Source organism: Amblyomma mixtum, chromosome 2 (genome assembly GCF_055824585.1).
Source record: "Amblyomma mixtum isolate Tamu chromosome 2, ASM5582458v1, whole genome shotgun sequence".
NCBI lineage: Eukaryota > Metazoa > Arthropoda > Arachnida > Ixodida > Ixodidae > Amblyomma > Amblyomma mixtum.
Genome location: NC_143013.1, coordinates 310601613 through 310625274, shown reverse-complemented (window position 1 = coordinate 310625274; position 23662 = coordinate 310601613). Strand labels below are relative to the sequence as shown.

General features: G+C 44.5%; 1 protein-coding gene across 8 annotated transcripts in view; it reads left to right on the top strand.

Moving 5' to 3' along the window:
- Positions 1-670: 670 nt before the first annotated feature.
- The window catches only part of dom (domino helicase), a 104347-nt gene continuing 81355 nt past the window's right edge, over positions 671-23662 (top strand). For all 8 annotated transcript variants that reach the window (XM_089574939.1, XM_089574941.1, XM_089574938.1 and 5 more), the window contains exons 1-4: positions 671-897; positions 15602-15781; positions 16881-17055; positions 17495-18484. In XM_089574939.1, coding sequence (XP_089431065.1) covers positions 15638-15781; positions 16881-17055; positions 17495-18484 — 1309 coding nt within the window. In that variant the 5' untranslated portion in view covers positions 671-897; positions 15602-15637. The remainder of the gene's footprint in view (positions 898-15601; positions 15782-16880; positions 17056-17494; positions 18485-23662) is intronic.

Here is a 23662-nt window from a genome sequence, read left to right as displayed (position 1 = left end):
AGACGTATGTACAGTTTATCTGCAGATAGCACCTTTGTGCATACCGCTCAGTACCGTCACCTTCACGTGTGTTAACAAGTCGCAAGCCTTGTTTTTTCGTCTTTTATTTTACTGTCGCGCGTTCAGTAATAAACAAAATAGAGAACGAGTTTCCTTGAGCGACCATGTGAACAGACAAACTTTCGCGTTTTCTATCTAGGCTACAGCTTTCAGTTTCGTTTTTAGCATTGGCTCAGTTCGTACAGTTTCAAAAGCTACAAACACCACAGGTAGAGAAAAAAGAGATAATATTTATTGCGTTTACAAAGTGTACAGCTTCGGAAGTTGCTGGCGCCAATATAACTGCCAATATAACTATATAAGCATGTAGAGGAAGAAAAAGACAAATATTTTTCTTCCTCCCCGCACGTGTGCAAGCCTAACGCTTTTTGTTGTAATAGTGACGCTTTCTCAACATTTAATATTACTTAAAGTATTTACGAACTATCGTAGATTTTGTTAAAATTTTCAGCCTTCCGAGGCTTACTCGCAAGCAGAGAAATACGGTCAATAATGCGCCATGGAAAGACGAATTCATCGCCTGGCGTCCGCCAACACTGGGTTGTTGTCCCGGGAAACCGGAAAGCGTTAGTTTCTTTTCGAACGTCACGCGCTTCTCCCTCGCGCGCATGCCCGGAACGGCGGCGCAGGGCGGCCATTTTGAGCTTACGACAGAGGAGTAGGAGGATGTTTATAAGTTTTGTGTAGTGCGAAGATTTGTGGCGAAAATAATGACGGCAAACCCGTGCGGAATATCTGAAGATGTGTCATAGGTCTCATGGGATGTTCATCTCGTGGGATTGAACAGTCACAGCTTCCGATGGGAACGTTCTTGTCGTAAAACCTGATCTCAATCAGGTAAGACAACCGACTTTTTCCTCTGCGGAGTTCAATATGGCGGACGCCCAGTCTTTGTTCGTTCTGCTGCCTGTTCGAATTGCGTTGCGGCGTGCCATGTGACAGGCAACTACCGTTCGCGTGCATTAATTCTTGAAATTTGCCGTAAATAAAATTGCCCATTTTTTTAACGCTCCGATCGTGTGTATTTATTTATTTCTTTAACTGCAGCTCCTTTTTCCAAGTTTTCAAAGTGCCGGCGATTCGCAATTAAAGGTCGTTTTTGGCCGAATTCTCCCGTTCTGGTGGTTGTCGTTCACCAGAAGCATTACAGGAGAACTATGGCACTCATTTGAGTAGCTTTCGTTTGCTTGCGGACTGCCCGATCTCCGTCTTTTGCGCGTCGGTGCCGATGAATGAAAGCGCGCATGGGTAGGTTTTTCAACTGCATACAACTCTCTTGTGGCTTTAAACCCTCTGATCGCTCTTAGATGCAGTGTTTGTACTTGTAGGTAGCCGGTGCATTATTACTGCGACCGGCTAGCGATGTTTGCAGCTCGGTTACCAATACTTAGAAGCAACCGAAGCTGCTCGTCGCACTTGTACGAAAGTGGTCTGCTGCTAGCGGCTAGCAGGCGAACGCATGGTGACGAGTTCGGCGTGGTTATCGCCGATCGCGTTGCACAAGAGGTTTCTGTGAATTGTTTTCTTGCTTTCGGTAGGCACAGCACGAAGCTAACGTCGTGCGCCGCTGTCGTGTAGCGCGACCTGCGATAGCGGACGACGTGAAAGGGCGTTCGTCGTCACGCACTTTTTTCTCGGGCCCGGTGGAATGGGGCTTCGAGCTGGCGCGCATCGCGCGCTTGGTGCCAGTTCCTCTTGCGGCTAACGACAAATCCTTTAGCAGTCGCAGCATATGTGGCAGGGTGAAAACCGTTCAACTTAAAAACGCGTGACGCAGTTGCGCGGCAATCGTCGGCCGCGCTTCTGTTGTTTTTCCCCCGCCTGCAAGCTTCCCTCGTGCTTGTTGTTTACGTCATGCTGAGAGACACGGCACCCCAGACCGACTTGGAAGTGTCTGCTACTCGCCGCTGCTGACTGGACTGGAGTCGCAGTGAAATGCACGCGGTCGGGAAATGCAAGGCGGGAATCTACGCGTTCGTCTCCGTGCGTTCGCCTAGGCGTGGTCGCGACGTGGCCAGGCTCTTTGGACTTTGGCCGCCGACCTTCGAAGGCTGATCTTTGTTCGTGTTCGGCCAGGTCCGTTGCGCGTTTTTTTGTTTTTTATGTGACGGTGAACGATCGTTCTTCACCGTAGCCTGTGCCAGTTGTGATAAGTGTGCCGTAGCTTGGAGTGGGGTTAGTCTACAGCAGCGACTCACTCGCATGCTGGTAGCCGGAAGTACGGCCTCTGTATTGCGGATGAAGGCGCCTAGCCTTGCCGGCGCTCGTGTCTCATTCATTCAGTGCGCGTCGCCCCTCTGCCGGTTACGTAGGCGGCCTCAGACCGCATTCAGCGTGTTGTCACCATCCAAGAAACTCAGTATTGAAGAAACCATCTCACCCTTGAAAGCTTACCCACTTCTGCTTTGTCTCCTGTTGTCTCAAATTAGCGGAGTTTGCATGTTTCCACTTGGCAACTTCCCAGCTTCGAGCTGTTGGTATGGGCAGTCATGGCTGATAATTGGGCGCCTGATACGTGCTCTTGCAAATTGATGCTGGGCTTAGGAATTGTGGACACAGCAAAGAAATCCAACAATGAAGGCATTCCAAATAGGTTTTCTTCCAGTGTCTTTGTCTGCTGCCGCACAATGCGACTGTTTTTTTGGTTACTAGCTGTATATACCTGGCACAATCCTACTTATAAATGTATTTGTGGAAGTCTTCACAGTTTGGGTGGGAGCTAAGCTTGACTCTAAGCTCTGCATTAGATGGACATGAATATTATATAAAAAAAAAAAAACAGCTCAAAGGCATGAAGAAAAATGCACCGGACACTGTGTTCAAACTGTTGGCTCCGGAAATGTCCAAGTTATGATGCTTATTCCTAACCCTGTTTTCACAAGCATGGGTTTAGGAACTTCAATAAGGGGCATGGATATTTGGCAATTTTAACATATCTCTTGCCATTCTCTGTGAGGAGGCTTACATTCTTGGATTACTATATGATTGCTGGCTAAAGATTCACATGACATTTTGTTGCATAGTAGCTAGTAATTTAATTTTGATGCTAAATCATTCTTTGCCTTTTCTTCTTCGCTCTCCTGTTGGAATTGCTATGCAGATAAGTGAAGTGAAATGCCGAGCTGAAACAGTATATAAGCATATTATTGGTGTCTTGCACATAACATGTAATGAACTCGCACACAGTCATATTGGAAGTCTTTGCTCCTGAAAATTTTACCTCAGTTGGCGTGGTTTGGAATATACAGCTGAGCTTAACGTGGAAACTTGCATTTCGTGCTGCTCACACACTAGCCACAAAAAGCAGAAAAGGCTGACTATTGTTCGGTTTTGTGTTTCTAAGCTAACGCACACTTGAGTTGAGTGAGGCTTTCTAGGTCTGGCATGGCTACTAACGGTCCCTTTACTGGATCCCGCCGCGGTGGCTCAATGGTTACGGCGCTCGGCTGCTGACCCGAAAGACGCGGGTTCGATCCCGGCCGCGGCGGCCGAATTTCGATGGAGGCGAAATTCTAGAGGCCCGTGTGCTGTGCGATGTCAGTGCACGTTAAAGAACCCCAGGCGATCGAAATTTCCGGAGCCCTTCACTACGGCGTCCCTCATAGCCTGAGTTGCTTTGGGACGTTAAACCCCAATAACCAATCAACCAACCTTTACTGGGAAGTGTGCTGCTTGCCGAGTTCAGCATGTGATGGACTCCTGAATTTCATGTGGTGCTGGTTCAGTGAATGAAGGAAATAGTTGCCGGTGTTATAGGGCAGTGGCGGATGAAGCCCAGCACTACTTATGCTCGGTGAAATTTTCCAGGTAAGCAGTGGGCATATTTAATTCAGCATTCAGAAACTTTTTCTTTTCTGCTGAAGGAAAGTGAGCTACATTGCAGTTCACATTGATTCTTTTATCTTAAGAAAAGTGCAGATGATTTGCATAGAAGCAGATTTTCATGTGAATGATGCATGCACATAAGCACAGAAAGAAACACTAAGCCAGCTGTTGTCGGAAGTCTAGCGTTTCTTTTTGTGCTGTAACGTGCTCCATCGCATACTACGTGAGAGAAAATTACTCCCTTGGCTTACTTGAGGTTATAAATGCCACATTTTATGGTTCAATGCATTCAACTGTTTTCAAAGGGCTGTCACATTTTGGTGGCTTTCATTAAAGAAACTTCCGTCTTAAGAAATTTACAACACAGTTTCTCCAGTTATGTCCAGTAGTCTTACCAATTTCCAGGACTGGTTGGCACTTTTTTTCCCGAGCTTATGACCCTCGGGTAAGCCAGGCTTCAGGTTTGGGATTGGTTATACTTGGTAGAAAAGCATTGGGTTTTTTCCCAGTAGCGCTGGGTTTTATGGCCACTAGCTTTGGCATGGAAGATACTTTGCGGCTGTCCCATTTCTACCGTGGTACTTTATGAACTGGATGCCACTTCATAATGGGAGCTGTATTTTCACGCTGATGGTTCTCTTGCCAAGTTTTGTATTCTTTCTGAGCTGTGGGCTGTAGAGGTGGTTGAAAGTTATGGCCACTACAAAAAAGGATTACTTTGTGTTGAGTGAGTGCCATTGGTTTGCATATGATGGTAGATGCTTACGGTTACACAGCACTGTGTTGCTGTTGGGGCAATTTTGTGAAAGGATGCCAAGTTGCAGGCATTGCATCCTGCTCGGGAATTCCCTTTAAGGTTCGTCTCTTCCTGCTTCGTCTTTAGAGCCTACTGATAGGCCTTGCCTTGTTGTGTTTGCATTTTTTCTTGCTGTGTGAAACAGCTGATGGATTCTCCAGTTGCATTATGTAAAGGTTTATTTGGGGATAAGTTTTTAGTGTGTAAATTACTGGAGCATGGGTCACTGTAAACTTGCAAGCTTGGCATATCTGTAGTTTGTCCTTGCCTCATGCAGTAAAAGGTTTCGGAGATGTTTCCACTGTTTTTATAGAGAGGTCCTTTGTGTGACCTGCTGCTCAGAAAGCATATATGCTGAAGCTGCTTCAGAATGCTTTTGCAATGAAAATGGTTACTGGCTGAAGAAAGTGGCTGAGTGCTGGTGTAATTTTTATAGTAGTTGTGAAGCAATGTGGAGAGGGCTGAAAATGGGAAGAAATTTCAAGTACAGAGAATGGATCTATTTTAAGAGTAGTAAAATTTTGCTGATAGCTACTTTTATGCACTCAGCAGCAACTGCAGCAGGGGGAGCATAATGAACTAGTGTCAGTCAGTCAGTGTTTTTAATTCACACGTGTGTGGAGATAGAACGCCTATTTTTGGAGAGGCAGTTCTTGCTTGAGCTAAGTGAGGCCTTCACTGAAAAGCAGGAGTGTATTTTTAGTTCATTGCAAATATTGTTTAGTTAGAGAGTTTTATTTTTTAATTGTAGTGTGCTTTAGTCTCAGCTTGCATGCTGTGGACAAGTTTTTTAGCTGTCATCATTTGCCATTTCTTTTAGGTGCTTTAAGTATGAGCAATTGTGGTTGAGGTTTCAGAGTGTTTTGCATTCGAAGTACTGAATCTTCTCCAAATCCCGAGTCCAGTCTGTTAAGCTACTTGTGTCTCCTTGAAGTATTTTCCTCTGAACCCATGTCATTACTTGCGGCAGCATGGGAACACATTGACAGTCTGTTTAAAAGTTGTGTTCAGCCGCTGGGTAACGCTGCCTCTGCAGTGTACACCGAAATCTTGTGGGAGTTTCTACTGTTAATATGGGAGATTTGATACAAGCACAGTATGGCATGCAGGACAAAATATTACAATGTACATGTGTATGGATGTTCATTAAAAAGTTATATAGAAAATCAAGGAAAAATTGACAAAAATAAACAACAAAAACTAGCATAAAAAAATCGGGGCTGTCCTGAGGACACGGGCATGCTTGAGAATAGCTTCTAGTTTGCTTGGGATGTCCTGGTGGGCTATTGTATTACAGGACGTGTGATCAGTGGGTTGGCAGCCAACAAGTGTAGTGAAAATGCTAAAACTTCAGCTGTATAGGTCACGCTATCTATTCTGGTCATTTCATGTTTCTTAAGCATGCAGGTATTGCAGTTTTACAGGTTTACCGTGTATTGGAGTTTGTTATCCAGCACTATCAGTGTTGAGTGCTTCCCTTGTTGCGACATCAGAAGCTCAACGATGTGAGCTAAGAAGGTGTATCGTTTTCGAACTATGACCTGAAATAAGTGGCCTGACAAGGTTATTAACTCTTCAGGTGTGCTGCCTAATGTGTTGACTGGGGGTCATGGAAGTCTTGGGAATTTCAGCTACTTAGGTGCTCCTTAAGGCCGTGAACCTGTTATTGCAGGCGTGCAGCTCTTCATAGCCGAATTGTAGCCCATAAACCAGAATTGCAGAATTGTATTCTAGGTCTAGGGCCTTCGTTTTCTGTGTGATGGCTTTTGCAATCAGTTACATGTGGCATGTGCAGATTTATTTTCATGCTGACTGCTACAGATAACAAACATCACATCACTTCTGCGAACAGCTACAGCAGGCCATTCTTTCTTTTGATGCCGTTATCTTTGGCTGCACGTCTCTCTCAACAACAGACAAGTGCCTCCGTGCTGTCTGCTCTAGTGGAGATGGCCCACTGCTTTATAAAGCTCATGATGGCACTGTTGGGAAAAAATTTCCCCTTTCTAGTCCATATGAGAATCTGTTGGGTGAGCAAGTATTGATTCATACTCATATAGAGGGCAAAAGACTGAACCAGAGACTAATACCCGTGCCACACGCTCACAAGAAATGGCAGTAAATGCTTAAGGCCTTAAGTTTGTTAATGCCATTATTTTTAGAGTTGGTGCTACACGTCCACATTTAATGCCATTATTGAAAGTGACGATGACGATAACGCTTGCAAGGTAGTTAAAAGTTTCATCTGAATATAGACATTGCTAATGAGCACAATATATGGGAAATGTTGTTCAAATGTAATATAAAATCGATTTTTGAGAAAATACGGCTGTTCCTGCTTTACAAGTCAAAAAAGTAGCCATAGACTCGCATGTCAGCACCCAAGTCGAGAGTACCTGTCAATAAGGCTGATTAAAATGGCGCTCTTCGCATCGAAAATGCAGTATAGTTGCCTCATCTGACTGAAAGCTAAGAATTAACTATTTCCTACTGGTTAGGAAGTTGCTACGAACAAAGCTGCATGCTTTTCTGCGTGTGGAATGGGAACGAGAGTACGCATTGCACGGGCGAATGAGTTGTGGCGAACTCAGTAGGTCGCGAATGACAGTAAGGCTAATGCCATTAAATTTATGCGTGTGGCACCGCACGAATGCCATTAAAACTTAAGGCAGTAAGCACTTAATGGCATTAAATCTGTCTGTGTGGCAGATTTAAGAGGTGCAGTCAGCAACAGCACCTGTTCCGTGTACTTACTGTATGGTTCGCTGTTTTCTCGCACTGTTTACCACTGTGGATTTGAAATCTTTCTTTCAGTTAAAGGTTTCCCTCTTTGCCTGGTTCTGTAAAATTGGGTGTTTAGCTTAGGGTTGTGATTTATTTATTCACAGTGCCCCAAAGGCACGGAGTGTATTGTATGGTGGGGGGCAATATATAAAATGTACATAGAAACAGTGCAGTGGTGGTCTCTTGAGGTTACATGGAAAGGTCACCGATTTCATTTCTCAAAAACTGTACACACCACTTTACCCGCTGAGTGGTTAGATTTTGAATTTATTCTCTGATGGTGAACGCTCATGTCACTCCTGCCTGGACTCTTGTTTTTTGATATTGCGACTCGGGCACATAGTGATGAATTTTTTCTGAGGCAGTTATATTGTGTGGGAAGGTTTCAACTTTAGCTTCCTGTTGGTTAAGTAGGTCCTGTAAACATGCACACAGTACTCCTTATCTGCTTGTGTGGGAGCGTTCAGACTCATTTGGTGTAGGCTTCTTGATATTACTTTGCAAAATTGCTTCATAGCCAATGCCATTTTAAATACTTTGAAATCTTTTACAACCATTACATATTCATTTAAACATATATAAAAAATGTTTGCTTAATATGGTCCTTTGCAAATGTACATACTTTGTAAATTTCCTTCAAGGTTCACACTGATGTACAGGGTTGGTCAAAAGCTTCCAGGCCGCAGGGTCTACTTTTGGTCAGCATATCCTAGCACTTGAGATGCCGATAAAGCTATCAAGTATCTTAGAGATTAGAACGATACTACTACTACCTTCTGCCGATATCTTGAGCTTCAGAGGTGTCGTAACTTCCCAACTAACTGCTGAAAAGCAGACCCTGTGCCCTGGAAAGTTTTGACCGACACTCTACATGCAACTGCGATATCCTTGAGAAGTGTTCGTGGGTTTTCGTGAGTTTCTTGATCCTCTTGACTGTTTCTCTGAAACAGTGGCCACAATATTCCTCTCAAGCTTCTTCCTTGATGATTATTGTTGTTTTCTGCTTCATGTAGCCTAAGTTGGATCAGTAAAGTAAATTGGGAAATGTTGCTTTTGGGGATGACCCTTACAGTTTGAAGAATATAGTGCCCAACTTAGTTTGTTTTGAAATTCAGCTTCAACACGTTTCACTGGGCTTAAGTGATTGCAATGTCAAGGTCAGCACTCAAAATGCCCCTGTCTATACGTGACCTCTTGTCAAAACGTTGGCTAGGCACGCTGAGGCATCCTTGTTCACTTTGTTTTGGGTTGTCAAAACCCCATCTTCCCTACCTCTCTCTACAGTGTATACTGTGTGATGTCGGTGCACAATGAAGAACACTAGGTGGGCTAATTTTAATCTGGAGCCCTCCATAACGGCGTCCTTGTGTCACTCCTGGACTAAACCCCTCAGTTTGCAATTTACGTTGTTGTTTTATGTTTGGATGCTTGCTTAAGTTGAGATTTTTTGGAATTTGAAGTGGCTAGTACTTTATCAGGTTTAACATTTTAAGAACAAATAATAAAATGGGAGTAAGTTACGCTCTGTTGTCAGTGAATCAGGCCCCGAGCCCGTGCAGATAGGTGGTTCATTGCAATGTTGAGTGCAGAAGACTATCGTGGGAGGGAGGAGCACAACTGGTGCAACTGGTGATCTTCTTATTGGTGTGGTCAGTTTGGGAACTGCAGTCTGAAAGCTTGTCAATGCGACCATGGCTATCTAGGCCACACTTATGGTTCTATCTGAGACGTGAGGTCGTATGTCTGGGTGCTTGTTTAGTTTCTGGCGTACGTGGCAGAGCCAGTGTTTCAAGAGCAGTTCCATCCAATTTTTTGTTCTTAGTCTATTTCGATTTTGGCCTTTTGTGGCTCTGTTGGCAGTTTGTTTGGCTGCAAAAGACATATTTGTTGCTGAGAAGTTTGGACCTGACGATGGAATATTTTCACCACTCCTCAGTTCAAATTCATGACCATCGTACATTGAGAGTATTATGGCCTCTGTGATTGCTGAAGGGCAGTGGGCTGTGGTGTGGTCCAATCTCGGGACATCCACAAACAGGGAAGTATTTGGCATCATTTTTGTTTGTGAAAATGGGGTGCTGCAGCAATACCTGTGTTCCAATTTTTCACCTTTTCCAGCTATTTAATTGCCATTTTCAGTGACACTAGCCACTCTGCCGTCAGACCACGGTTAATCTGTTGATTCAGGCCAATTTCACTTTGTCCTACCCGTAAAGATAAAAGGGCCTGAACTTTCTTTCTAAAGCACCCTAGTTGAGCTAAGGGTGTGAATATGGTTTCTTCAGTGCCATCTTATGCGCCGTTGCTCATGGGCTCATTGACATCGAATACCCCTGTCAAGCGTAGAAAATAAAGTGCACTTACGAAGAGTGTCACTTGATAAAGTGCACTCTAGCCCAGCTAAGCCGCTTAACATAAGTGCACTTGCCAAAGTGTGCACTCAGGCGGGAGTGCGTTCACAGAACGCACTTTGAAGGCCGAATGGGTAGCCTCGCCAGCAGCGACTTGGAAGACGTAACATGTATAGTGCATAGAAGAGCACTCACCAGTTTATTTTACCTGATATAACACTGTTCTTGAAGATAATATTGCTTCGTCGTAGCTATAAGCGAAGCAACACAACACAGGAATGCGATCAGATTCAACTCTGCTGCATGCTACCATCTTGTTTTTTGTCGAAATTCTGGATAGTCTTGGCTTTTCTTCTGTTCCTTTCATTTGCATTTTTAAAGACTGTTTAAGCTCGTTTTGTGTGCACTATCACGTCAAACGATCGATTTTTAAGGTATGTCACCACCTTTGAAAAAGCGCTTTTTTTGGAAAAATGACATTTTTTCTTTTTTATATTTTGGGAATCCCAAAACATTCAAAAATGTTCTGCAGCAAGAATAATGTTCGTATCTTATTTTGTTAAAAAGTTATAGCCAACTTTCGAACAGGTGGTGAACAGTTCTGAAACCGAAACTAATGTGGTTTGGTAACAGAAAATGATAACTCGGCAATAATCAGCGGCGTATATTGAAAATTTTTTGTTTTGTTTTAGTCTGTTATGTAAAAGATTACTCAAAGGCAATTTTTAAGGCTTATTTTGTTTTTTAAACATTGCTTTAAATTTCCGCAAGGGGGATGCATGAGGCTACAAGCGTCTGAGTTGTTTGCTTCGCGCTATCGCTTTGAATGCTACCGAATTCGTCCTTCAGTAATGGCAACAGAAGTACAGCAGATATTTTGAGGGAAGCAGGCATCGAATCTGGCCGCCACTCTCTCCTACCATGTTGCACCAGTGACCATTACCATGTGATGAAGGCCCAACGTCAATCAACGGGTGAGGCAAAACATCTCCGCAAAAAAAGGACGGGCAGCAACAAATGCCAAAAGAGAGCTCACATCAGCTAAGGAGGGCCCTAGCTATGAACCTGAAGGATTTTAACTTCCTAGGGCATGATGATCTTCTTTCTACAAGGATTGAAAAACTTTAATCTTGTTTTTCTCAAAACTTTATTTCTTGCACTTTCGTGTTGCGCAAACAGTCATAACTTCGAAACAAATATTTTTCAATGAAACTTTGCACGCTCTTTCCTTTGTTATTAGCCTGTGCAATGAACTAGGGTAAATTAAATCGAATGGTGAGTTTTGATATAATCATGTTTTATGTCAAGGAATGCAGGCAAAAATGACACATTTTTTTGTTTTCTTTGGCATTTTTGCTATAACTTTTTCCCAATTATCAGATGGCAAAGATCCTAGTTGGTTGCACAGTATGGTTAGTTGGCTAAGTCTGCGCCAAAAAGTTTAAAATTCCTGCTCTCCATTCGCTAGTTATGAATGTTTGCATAACAACCAAGTTTGGGCATTTTTTTGTGAATTATTAATACCAGCATGGCTTTTTTCACTCTTTCTTCCTTTTGAATATCATATAAAACGGTGCTTTATAACGTAAATGTGAAATAAAAATTTAATACTCAAAATTAAAAAAAATTTTGAAAAAGGTGGTGACATACCTTAAGAGTTCTTTTTTATCGACCTCTTTCAAAAATTTCGCATATTTTCTGTCGCCATTTTTTTACTATGAGTGCACTTTGCTTTCTCATTTAGCACTGTGTATCAAGCGGGATGCTGATACGCTCTCCCTGTAAGTGTACTTTAACTTGACCATTGAGATTCCTAAGGCCATTGGGAGGGGCTTGTTATTGTAATAACAGATATGAATATTTGCCTTGCAGCATTAATTGTAAATTACATTTTCATATTACATTCTCTAGTTGTAAGCAGTGTTGACACTGTAGCGTGGGCATAGGTCTCTATTTTGTTGCAGCTTTGCCAGCTGAAAGCAGATGTTTTTTATGTGAAGTGTCTTCTAACATCAGCTCATCATTGAAGTCATTGTAACATTGCGAAGCAGTGAAGTCATTGTGATGCCTTTTCCATTCCATATATAATTAGAAATAGGGCTTCAAAATGTGGTTTTTAAAGTTCTATTGTTGTTTCGCCTGGAGTAGGGACACCAAATTTTTATTGCACGTGTTCTTGGTTTCGAATGACGTGCAAGGCATAGTAAACGTGGAACCATGTGGGATTCATCTGGGTCCAGGAAATATATATTTAAATTTTCGGCACTTCTTAGTGTCACTTACTAGTTGCAGCATCTTGCACTTAATTTCCGCATCAATTAACCTCATTCCTCGCAGAATCGACTGCCAGAACGTTACAAAAGCGCATGCGCGATGATGTGAAGTCTTGCTTAAGAACCAGTGCGTTTACCACTATCAGCTGGCAAGGCCCCAAAGCGCATGCGCGATGATGTGAAGTCTTGCTTAAGAACCAGTGCGTTTACCACTATCAGCTGGCAAGGCCCCTGCTTGCTTGCAGGTTTAGTTCATGAGGTGCAACACTACGCGTGACACACCATCGCGTTGGGCCATGACACAGTCGACAAGTGTCTACCTGCAAAGAAGGCAAACAAGCTCCAGTGCTGTCATCACTTCTGATCACTGCCATAACAGATATGTTGCGTGCGGAAACGGGTCTTGGCAGCATAGCGGAATGGACAAAGCTGTGGCATGGGGTTTTTCCTGCGGGTGCTTCATGGAAACCAATCCTAGTCTTCACAGTTATCAGAAGGAAGTGAATGACAGGAACAAAAGTCTCAGAGCCAGCTTATGCAGCTGTGTGTCATGCAGTATGATCCTTGCAATGTCTCGCGGCGTAGTTTCGTTTTTGCACCTTTGTTTTACAAGTGCATCTGGGACCCTCCCACGGCTTGCCGTGCTGTGAAACTGGTTCCCAAGGGATAAGCATTTTACGCCCCATTGAGATCAGTGTATTAGCGACAGCATTGTGCACTGCAGTTGGTGATATACGGACCTCTCTGCTTTTTCCAAGGTGTCTTGTTGTGTTTTGCCAGCAGTGTGGTGCGCCGTTGATGCCTTGTTGTTCCAATACAGAGCGGTGGCGAGGCGCGCGCTTTGTGGCTGACAAGCGCAGTTTTGGTTTGTGGAATGGTACACAGCGTGGCCTGCAGACCATACTCATTGCTGGCTGATGGCAAAAACCATTTGAGATGAGCGGTGGCAGCGATTATTGATATTGTGTGGGGTAAAAAAATGCTACGTCACTTATATTTCGAGACATGAGAGTTCACATTAATCTAGATTTATATCTTTGTGCTTGAAATTGCTCCAAAATGCTTACTGCTCCAAAATGGTTGTATTTGTTGTCTGCAGCCGCTCCAGAATGCACATTTTCTGCTTCATAGCTGGTTCAGGATGCATATTTTTCTTCTCCAAAAGCTGCTCCAAAACCTACTTTGGTGTTCCCACCCTTGTAAATGCCACGTGGCAACAGAGTGTTTGGATGACTTACTAAAATATGATGGCTGTTAGCATTTGTGGTCCTGTTGAGGTTTGCCTATCAGATGGGGCATACCCATGACTCACAGGTAGGTTGATTGATTCTTTAATGCCATCATTCTGAGCTGTTGCCACATGTTCAGGCTTTAGTGTTATTAAATGGAGCCCCGTTAATCATACTTGTTAATAACAAATGTGGATATATGAAGTTACAGAATAGAGAGTGTCAGATAGGATGTTAAGAGCACATGACAGGGAAGTGTGATTTTTTAATAGAATACTTGCTGACAGGTGCCATATGATGCCTTTAAATGGCTTTTGTTCATTTGATGCTGAAGCCGATGGCCTTGTCTGTTTAATGCCATTGCATTGACCATGAGAGAAAATGCTTGTTTAAGCTTCGGGTATCTTTAGTTGGGAATGACAAAACATGACTTGAGTGGACGGGATTTTTAAAGAGTTAGAGGCGCCAAAATTTTTGTAGCGTATTTTTACTTTAGAATGATGCATTAGACATAGGTAAACATGAATCATAAAGTGAAATTTTTCTGTGCTTTGTACTTAACGTGCAATTGAATTTATTCATCCACGCTACTTTAGTATCAGTTTCAGCAGTCGAAAGACTGTTGCGATATCTCAGGTGAGCACCAGATCGCATGAAGCATACAAAAAGAGCTATGCAATAGCTTTTTGTTCATTTGCTGCCTTTCGGGGTTCATGAACAGCTTAATGGAAGATATTGAATTAATTATAATGATGAATCAGCGGTTATATTGCGGATTTTTTATACCTTACTCGCCTGTGATGTCGCCACCACCGTCTGGCAAATGAAACCGAAACTACTGAGGGAAAAAAAAATTCAGTTGCCAATATTTATTAAGCGCTCATGAATTCTACATAGTGATCCTTGTTTAGTAATATCGTGGGCATGATGAGACCAGAGCAGAAACACACTCCAAAAAATTTTGTGCCTCTACTCTTATTAAGGTCAACTCTGGAGTTTTTTCTGCCTTCTCTGATTTTACTGAAACTTTCACGGTGTGTCGTTCTCTACATTTATCTTGTCCTTTGTGCTGAGTTTTGCAGCTGAGTGGTGTTTTGTTGCAGCACAAATGTATTTTAAAATTCATTTCATTTCATGGCCTTAGTCGGGAGATCTCTACGGGCAACCGTGTATGTGTGACATCACTGGACGCACGTCTGTTGATGTTCGCTGTGTGTTTACTGAAGGGTAAAATATCAAGCTGGCTCTTGGTCATTTCAACAAATGATGACCCAAGCTCTCACTTACAGTGGCCAGTTTAGCCAGTCATTGTGCACACAAGAGGTTATGTGACAGTATCCGTGACGCCAGAGAACGGTCGTCGTGGCGCCATTGTTTGGTCGAAACCCAATTTGAGTTTCGGTTTCCTGGTTTTTGATCTTTTTCAGTACTTCTGCTCAGTCGCTTAAATTTTTTTTTTTTCTTTTCTGTACCGGAGCAAGGGGTCTCTAAGGAATGTGATACTCAAAATGTTCAAGAAACCCCCATTGTGGCCTCTTAAAACTTGTGCAGCCAGAAGAACAATATTGAATGAGATTGTTTCAGAGGAAAAATTAAGTTTTACTAGCATGGCATTTGCTAGACTGATAACAGATTGTAGTAGTGTAAGGTAGTGAAGTACTAAGTACATGCTTTTGACTGCAGCCTTATGATATAAGTACAGATTAGGTAGGTTATTAAGGAAGTAAAGCAACATATAGCCCGAACCATGCTGTGTGTGCTGTACTGGGCTTGCTTCGAAAGTGAATGATTCCTGATTGCTTGAGGCAGCTTGTGCGTGCCTCATTCCTTGCTTCAGTGTTTGGGCAGAGCCTGGCTGGTGCAGGCAGGTTTCGTTAGGCTGATGGCAGGCAGCGGTGCTGAACGGTGGTATGAACACAGTTTCAGTGTTGAATGGCATGGTGTGAATGGAACAGGAGTACTTATTCTTCCCAAAGAAGGAGCCAAGGATTGAAGCCACAATAAGTAGGCCCTTGTTTGGAGAGATGTGGCCAGGTAGCAGTGTCCCCAGACCAATACACACTATTAGAGGTAGATGGGTAAGGGAGGTGGATGTATGCGAGTTCATTTGCAAGCCTTCACTTCCAAGATCCTTGGCTGCACAGGAGATTTCCTGTGCAGATTCATGCTGGTGCTATGACATTTTGGTGCCCTTGGATGGCGGCTGTGCCGAGCGAGGAGCAGCCTGCTTGTGTGCTTCACACGTTTGCGCTACATTTCCCGTCGTCCGTGTTGTATGTGCAGTGGAACTCAAGTGGCGCCTCCCTGCGGGTCGGGGCCATGATCGAAGTGGGCGGGGAGTCCAATGGAGAGCAGCAGGGCACTGACCATGAATCCTTACAGTCGACTACCCCCGCCGTCGCCAGTCTCCTGCAGGCCACCCAGGCTTCGGGGGACCTCCTCGCTCACTCCCGGGCCCCTCAGGTACTGGGAAAGGATTGGAGGAAGTAAGGGGCAGGGCTTCTCAAGCTGTCACACATGTGCAGTAAACTAGCGATGATATTTACATGCTACTTCTTGTTTCCTGGTTGGTTGCACAGTTGAGTGACACACAACTTTGGAATTCATGCAGATCTTGGGACAGCTACATATATGTTGCTTTGGGGCTGTGTAGTCTGGCTCTCGTAGCATGTGTGGAAGTCTGAACTTTCGGAGGGTTGAGGATGAGAGTCCATATCTTGAGAGATTTGGAACATTGACGATGCATAACTAAACCACACAGCATGGCCCAGAAGGAAATCCCCTAGGCTCTTTTTTTCTTTCGGCAAAGGATTTGGATATATATACTATGCAAATAATTGTTCATGAGCTGAGAATTGGTGCAAATAAAATTGGAAAAAAACTGAAAGTGTACCGGTGTTCCCAGGGAAGCTAGGTAAATTACGTTGTTCTTGAAGGTAATTGTGTTCGTAGTACATTAACTGCTCATTGATATATAAAGGGCTATTTAAATTTTTCTTGTGCAAAGAATATGAGAGAAATATATTTCATTGTGCAGTCTGTGAACTCGTAGAGTGGTGCAGGGTCAATCAGGTGTGAACCACGATTTTAACTTTGTGTGCCATGTGTTGATGCTGTCTGATTGGTCGGATGAAAACTTAAAAGTTGCACACTACTTTCATAGTTCCATGGGCTTGGCTTGCCAGTGAGCTTTCGAGCGGTTGTTTTGATATACTGCTTGCTGTTTGCTGTACAAAGATGTCTACAAAAGGCTCCAGCTTTCTAAGCAGTCTTGCAATCTAGGAGCAGTGCTTGTGACTCACAGTGGTGACTACAGTCTGGTAGCAAACAACTGTGGTGCTGGCCATGCTGAGCCAAATTGGAGGCACTGGTGCAAGGAATGTGTGGTAATTGTCTGTTGAACATGACAGATTCTGTAGTACACTGAAAGTGTGTGTGTGTTATTGGAGGCTCACTGTACATTGTGCAGTCATAATTTTCAGTAAAATATTTGTCATGGACAGAAGTTGGAACTGTGCTGTTGAGCATATGCACTTCTAATGGAAGCTGTGGGTTGATGCAGGTGCGCAGCATGGTCTCACCTGCGGAGGCCTCGGCCCACGAGGTGGCCACCACGGTGGTGGCCAGCTCAGATGTGTCCCTGACCGGGTCGTCCGCCTCTTACCAGCATTACCTGGCCCCAGCAGTGTCCATCGGAGGCCACATCCAGAACATCACCATTCCGGCGCAGGTTTCTGGTAGGCCTCTTCTTGTTGAAGGGATGCAGAGGTTGCCGTCTCCCTGCCACAGATGTCGCTATTGGTTGTATGTGCTGAATCAGAGAGGAACTTAATGTTCTCTGCTCTCTGTTCTGGCTGTAGATATGGGGTTTCAAGAGGACTTTGTTAGTGACATATTTCATACAGTGCTTGTGCTTTCCATGTTTATTGAGCTCTTGCTTGAAGGCTTGTGAGCAGGTCTCCTGAACTCTGTAGCATTAGTGCACTCAGGACGTGCAAGTCAAGTGCTCTGCAGTTGCCAATTTTTATGTCATGCATGCATCACCTAAGAAGTGTGGCTGTTTTGTGGTGTGGCTTGCTGAAGCATGGCTGTGGAGTGTGCATGTGGAGCTGATTGCTTATGTATTGTTCTTGGTTGGGCTGCCTAGCGCCACCTCTTGCTTCCTGTCCCGTGCAGTGACGAGCCCTGGTGTAGCTGTGGCGGCAGCCACCCCATCACAAAACCTGGCGCGTATACTGGCAGCGGCCAGCCAGCAGGGTTACAGCTCACCTCCTGCCTCCGTGGCCAGGACGACTGCGGGGGGACTGCTGGGGTCTGGCCGGTTGGCCGCCACCAGCCCCGCTGCCCTGCTGGCCACCACGCAGCCCCCCGCACAGCAACAGGCCATCGTCATGGATACCCTGACACAGGATGAACAACGCCTGCACACCTCTTACAGCTTCATGACCAGCCCCTCTCCCCCGCGTACCCCCCAGCGGTCTCCGACGATGGCGACTGCATTGCCCCCACAGTTTGTGATGCCCCCAAAACAGACTCATGTGGTCCCCCCTGTGCCCCCCCCGCCTACGTCCCCATCTACGTCGACAGGTGGAGTGACAGCCCCACCAGCTCCTGCGAGGTCGGGTGGCCTCCTCCAGCTGGTGGGTGTTGAGTGTCCACGGCCAGCCAAGCGCATTAAGCTGGAAGAGCGGCCTCCGGCCAGTGAGGAGGTGGCTGCCATGCGGCAGCGAGTGCTTGATCACCGGCAGCAGGAGCTGCAGCGCAACAAGGAGCGCTACGTGGAACACTTAACAGAGCTCTTCTTCCTACAAAATGGGGGCAACATGATGGACTACTTTGCGTGGAAGCGGCGGCCCACGCCCCAGCTGCTGGCATTACTCCGTGCGCATGCGCTGGACAGTGAGGATGAGGAGGACCCTGCCCGGTTGTTGGATACGCGGCCTCCGAGTGCACTGCTGGCAGCAACAGCTGCAGCCGCGACAACTGCGGCAGTTGTGACCACCACTGTGGTCACCACCGCCATTGCTTCTGCTGCGCAGTCGCCTGCGCCCCTAACGGCAGCGTCTGCAGCTACCGTCACCACGACATTGTCGACAGCTGAGGCTGCCATGGTGGCAGCAACAGCTTCAGCTTCTGCCATTGCCAGTCAACTTGCTGCCTCTCCTGGTGAGTGCCGATGGAAAATCAAGATGGAAAAATCGTGTTTTTGGTCCTGTACTGTAGGCTGCCTTTACATGGCTGAATTGCAGCCCATTTTGCTGCGGGATCCTCTCTACCGCATTATGTTACTGTTTTAGCATTTCCTTGTAACCCCTTAAAGGGACATTACACTGAGTTTTAAGCACCTAAATTTTTCCTCTACAACAGAACTTGACATCTAAGGTGCTCAATTCTGCAGCGGTCTTGTTAGAAATGCTTTATTTAACCGAGAATTTTTTATCAGTTTGTGCACCCATTTTTATGTAGGCCAATGCTTGAAGCCATGATCAGTGAAATTGATGGCGATTGCACATTGCCAGAAGTGATGTACCAAACACTAATATAAATCTTACCCCCAAAACGGTAATTAGTCATTTTTAATATCGAGTAGCATCCATTTCAGTTTCCACACCCAAAGCTGTTACGACAAACGTTTTAGTGACCGGGGTTGCTGCTTCATCCAAGAAATTCATAACATTGTTGTGCCATCTAGTGACAAAAAGCATGTCTCCGGTGGTGCGAAATGTGTGTTATTTCCATTGACATTTTCAGAACAGACAGGCAAGTTTCGTTCCACTGCCGTAAAGGGGCATGTGCATAATACTGTACGCTCTTGTCTTTCGAATGGCAATGAGCACTGGTGAAATGACAGGGAGGCTAAGGGCATCTTAAAATTGAATTTTTGTGTAACAAAGAAAAGGCAAATTATGACGAAAATCCAGACACTCGTCCCTCGAATGGGTGCTCTTTCGATAGCTGTAGTTGTTTCTAGTAGCAGGCAGGTGATAAGCCTATTCAGGTATAGCACTCTATTTGGTACAATACAAAACAGTAATTGATACACTTCATTGGAAAGGCAGTACCATACCTTTGGAGGTGCTCATGTGGGCCATAACACAGTCGGCTCCCCATCAGGTAGCAATTGCACCCTCACTCTGGTTTGATTAAAGCGTAACTTACTAAATTGGTCATTGCAAAGTTGGCTGCCTGGAGAATGTTTTCACCTATCCCTTCTTAAATATATCCCAAAGAGATGGTATAACTTGGGCCTGGAGCGCAGGAACGTGCATCACATGTCCATTGCATGGGCATTGCATCACAGTAAAGCACAGCGTTTCCATCGATAGCGCAGCGGGACGACACAGAGCTTAGCAAAAAATTCAGGGGGGCACTTTGTTGACCTAAAGTGCGGTGAGGCGAAAGGCTTTAAGCGCGGTGTTGCTGCTTGTGTCACTGATGTGTGGTTAAGATGTTAAGTACACAATTGTTTGTGAATCTTAAATGCTGGAGACACTGGAGGGCATTTGGGAGGCATCCATCTGATTCGACGCCTTTCTGCAAACACTCTGCAGCGTCCTAGACAAGGAGAGCTACATATGCGTTGGCAGGAAGTAGCGTCACCATTAGCACGCTCGGCTGTGGAGTGGAAGGATGGTGGTTTGAATTCCATCGTGCTCAAATTTTTTTTTCTGGTCTGACTAGAAAAAGCGTGACACCTCTGCTGACAACCTTCTGTCAACAACAATGAGGCATTAAAGGCTTTCACCTCAAAAACTACTCCGTACTTGTTGCATGTAGCGACATCCTTTTGTGAAGTGAAGTGAAGTGAAGTGAAGTTTATTTTGACATCGATTTGTCAGAGGTCACGGGACAAAAGGTAATTCATTTTTTGCCTGACGTGGCCCCGTCACCCGTTACATTGCTCAGGGGGGTGGCAAATTACACAGTAAAGTACACAAAGGAAAAAAAAGAAAAGTAACAACATCGCATACATACTACATGAATTATATGTAAAGATCAATGAGTTACACATAATTAACACAGATGCAATGAAAAAGGAAGGAAACAACAACGCATAGCTAAAATGTCTCTAGGACAAAACAAAAAAATTGAAATAGCAAACAATGAGATACACAGAATTAACATACAGGCAAGGGGATAAATAGCACGCAAACCAAAAACAATGAAAACCGCATTGCATGCCTCCTACGTCTTTAAGACAACAAAACCAAAAATAGCGAACCTGGACATACACTCAGCGAGTAAAAAAAAAACACAAAAAAACTAGAAACTGGACACTTTATGGAGGAGACAGAGACAGAAGGTACATTTTAACATTGTTCTTGAAGTTACGGGGGGAACGAGGCTGCTGCAGAAGTTCCATAATACGTGGGTGTTTATTAAGTAAATCAGGAATTAAGTAATCAATGTGCTGCATACCATAATTAGTTTGTCTGCTAGTGTCGTCCCATTGAGAGGCAAAGCACCCTTTTTTTTCTTCAAATTTTTTTCCAAATAACTTTGCTGGTCTCCTTATTCACTTGGCTGTGCAACTGGTTGTCACAGAAAAAGACGACGACGACGAAAACGCGAAATGCCAAGTGAAAAACGGAAACTAAAAACGGTGCTGAGGTCCCATTTTGTGCTCTGTCAAAGGTGCGCTTCTGCGACGAAGCTGCTTATTTCTGATGGCATCCCTTTCGAGCGCCCAATGTGCCATCCAACTCACATGTGCAGGCCAGGGAGGGTTGTCATGTGAGTGGTACATTACTGTGAACTGAAAGTGGCAAAATTATTTTCTGGCTAACAGTTTGTGGGGGCTTCTTACAGCACAAGTCAAGGGCCAAGTCTTTTGAAAGACAAATATGTTGTTGCTTTGTTCAGGGAAAGGGATCAATTTATTCATAGCCACATGATAATCTGTGTTGTCTTATTCATTGCTATAAATTTAACCATGGCTTCAACCATAAATTTATGTAGCATAGTCCTTTCCACATCACTTGTAACAGATGTAGAAAAATCACTGTATGGACAATCAGTATGGAGATGATCACTTTAGGCATAAAGTGCTGTACTGCACTTTTTTTTTTAATTATTAGATCTAAGTTTACTGGCTTGGTGTGTGGCATTATCGGCTGCGGTCTGGAGTGGCAGGACAATTTTGATGCTTCACAGGTGACTGCCCGGTTGGGTGCCTCATTGGCCCGTTTTGGCATCTATACGTGCATATGCGTACTCTGCCATCTTCTGCTTGCGGTTTTCAGTTCCATTGCGTTCCCGATGAATGAATTTCCATTGCGTTCATGCTTGCGTTCCATTGATGAATGAATTTTAAAAATGGTTGGTTTGGCATGAAGGAATACCGACCTTATGACGATAATCGATGCAATGTGAAACATAACAAGGTGGTACTATCATTTTGCCGCCGCGGTGGCTCAGTGGCTATGGTGCTCGGCTGCTGGCCCGAAAGACACGGGTTCGATCCCGGCCGCGGCGGCTGAATTTCTTTGGAGGAGAAATTCGAGGCCCGTGTACTGTGCGATGTCAGTGCACGTTAAAGAACCCCAGGTGGTCGAAATTTCCGGAGCCCTCCACTACGGCGTCTCTCATAGCCTTAGTCGCTTTGGGACGTTAAACCCAGTAAACCAAACCAAACCAAACCGGTACTATCATTTTATTCTTAAGAATGGGGTTGTCGTGATAAATCTTATGGAATAGGCAAAGATGGAATATTTTTCTACGTTATGACAGCAGGGGTAGTGATAAGCTTGCTTTCATAGTAATGATGCTGGAGTTGTGATGATAGTTTGAAAGAATGAAACAAGCTGCCCAGTTCTGGACAGATTCCACTTGATAGATGAGTATCTCTTGGCCGCGGTCCTAGACAGATGCAGTATATTCCAGTTTAGTATGAACTAACAATTCATAACAAAGTAATTTTACAGGACTAGAAGAAAGATAAAAATTGCAGCTTATGTAGCCCAGCGTGCGATTCGCGTTGTTGCTTATATAATCTACTTGCGTCTTCCAAGAGAGATTAGAAGACATGCATATGCCTAGGTATTTGTAACAGGACTCAGATTTGATGTTACTGCTATTAAGATGATATGAGGGCAGTGTAGTATTACAGCGAGAAACACGCATGCACTTGCATTTCTTAGGGTTTAGTTCCATGTTCCATACATCAGCCCAGTCAAGAACATTGTCAATATCAGGCTGAAGAAGCGTTACATCAGAGTCGCTATTAATTTCGTGGTATATGATGCAGTCATCTGCAAAAAGGTTAACTGATGAACATAAGCAATTAGGTAAGTCGTTGATATATATGAGAAAAAGCAAAGGTCCCAGCACAGAGCCTTGTGACATGCCTGATTCAGCAGGTGAAGTGAAAGAGCAAGTGTTATTTACTGTGACAAATTGTGAACGATTAGTGAGAAGAGAACGCAACCATGTAGGCTGATAAACAAATTTGCGGGTAAGCCTGAGCAAAGGGCACTCAAGCATTCTACAGAAAAGCGCTATTCTCTAATAAATGCATGAAACCTTAGCTTGCAAACTGTTAAGATAAAAGAAAAATGTGGCCATGTGCACTATGCAGTTTATTTAAAAAAATTGGCTGGGGCTTAGCTAAGGTTAAGCCTGGATATCTTGTAGCGAAAAGCTGCGGTGATTCGTGATAAACATGCGCTTGCGGCGAACGTCAAACGATGACGCATAGCGCGCGGCAGCATGCGCCTGTTCTATGGGCAAGCGCGCCTTATATACCCCTCCTTTCAAATGCTTACTGCGCACGGCTGTGGCGAAAGGTCAAATGGTGGCGAGGAGGAGAAGCGGTGGCGCACATGTGCAGTAGCCTGCGCCGTGCGTGACGTCACTCAAACATACGCCGGCTCACGCGAAGCGTGGTGTGGACTAGCGTAGTGAAGCTTTTCGCTTCTAAGTGATATCTTGGTTTGGTGGCACCTCGGGGCATTATAAAGTATGGACTTTTCCATACAGTCAGTGCAACAAGCTGTTGCTTGTGGTGCAAAGGCTTACAACGCCATGCTAATGTGTTTGCCTTGGTATAAAATTACGAGGTTGTTTGCTAAGCTGGGGTGCTGAGCCTCTGAACAAATAAGCATGGCCACAGGTGCCAAGTGTGCTTCTATGGGGCGCTGCTGTGAGTAGCAGATATGAGTGACAGTTCTCCTTGTAAAGTCGCATCGAGTGGTTCCACATTGTCAGTGTTACAAGAACTGCCTCAAGATCCGTCCAAAATTTGAATGGAGTGGCTCCTTTGTTCAACAGCATGCGAAAGTGACATGATGACGGATCGCACACGGGACTCAGGTGGTGGCGGCAGTTTCTTTGTTGGCTGTAGAT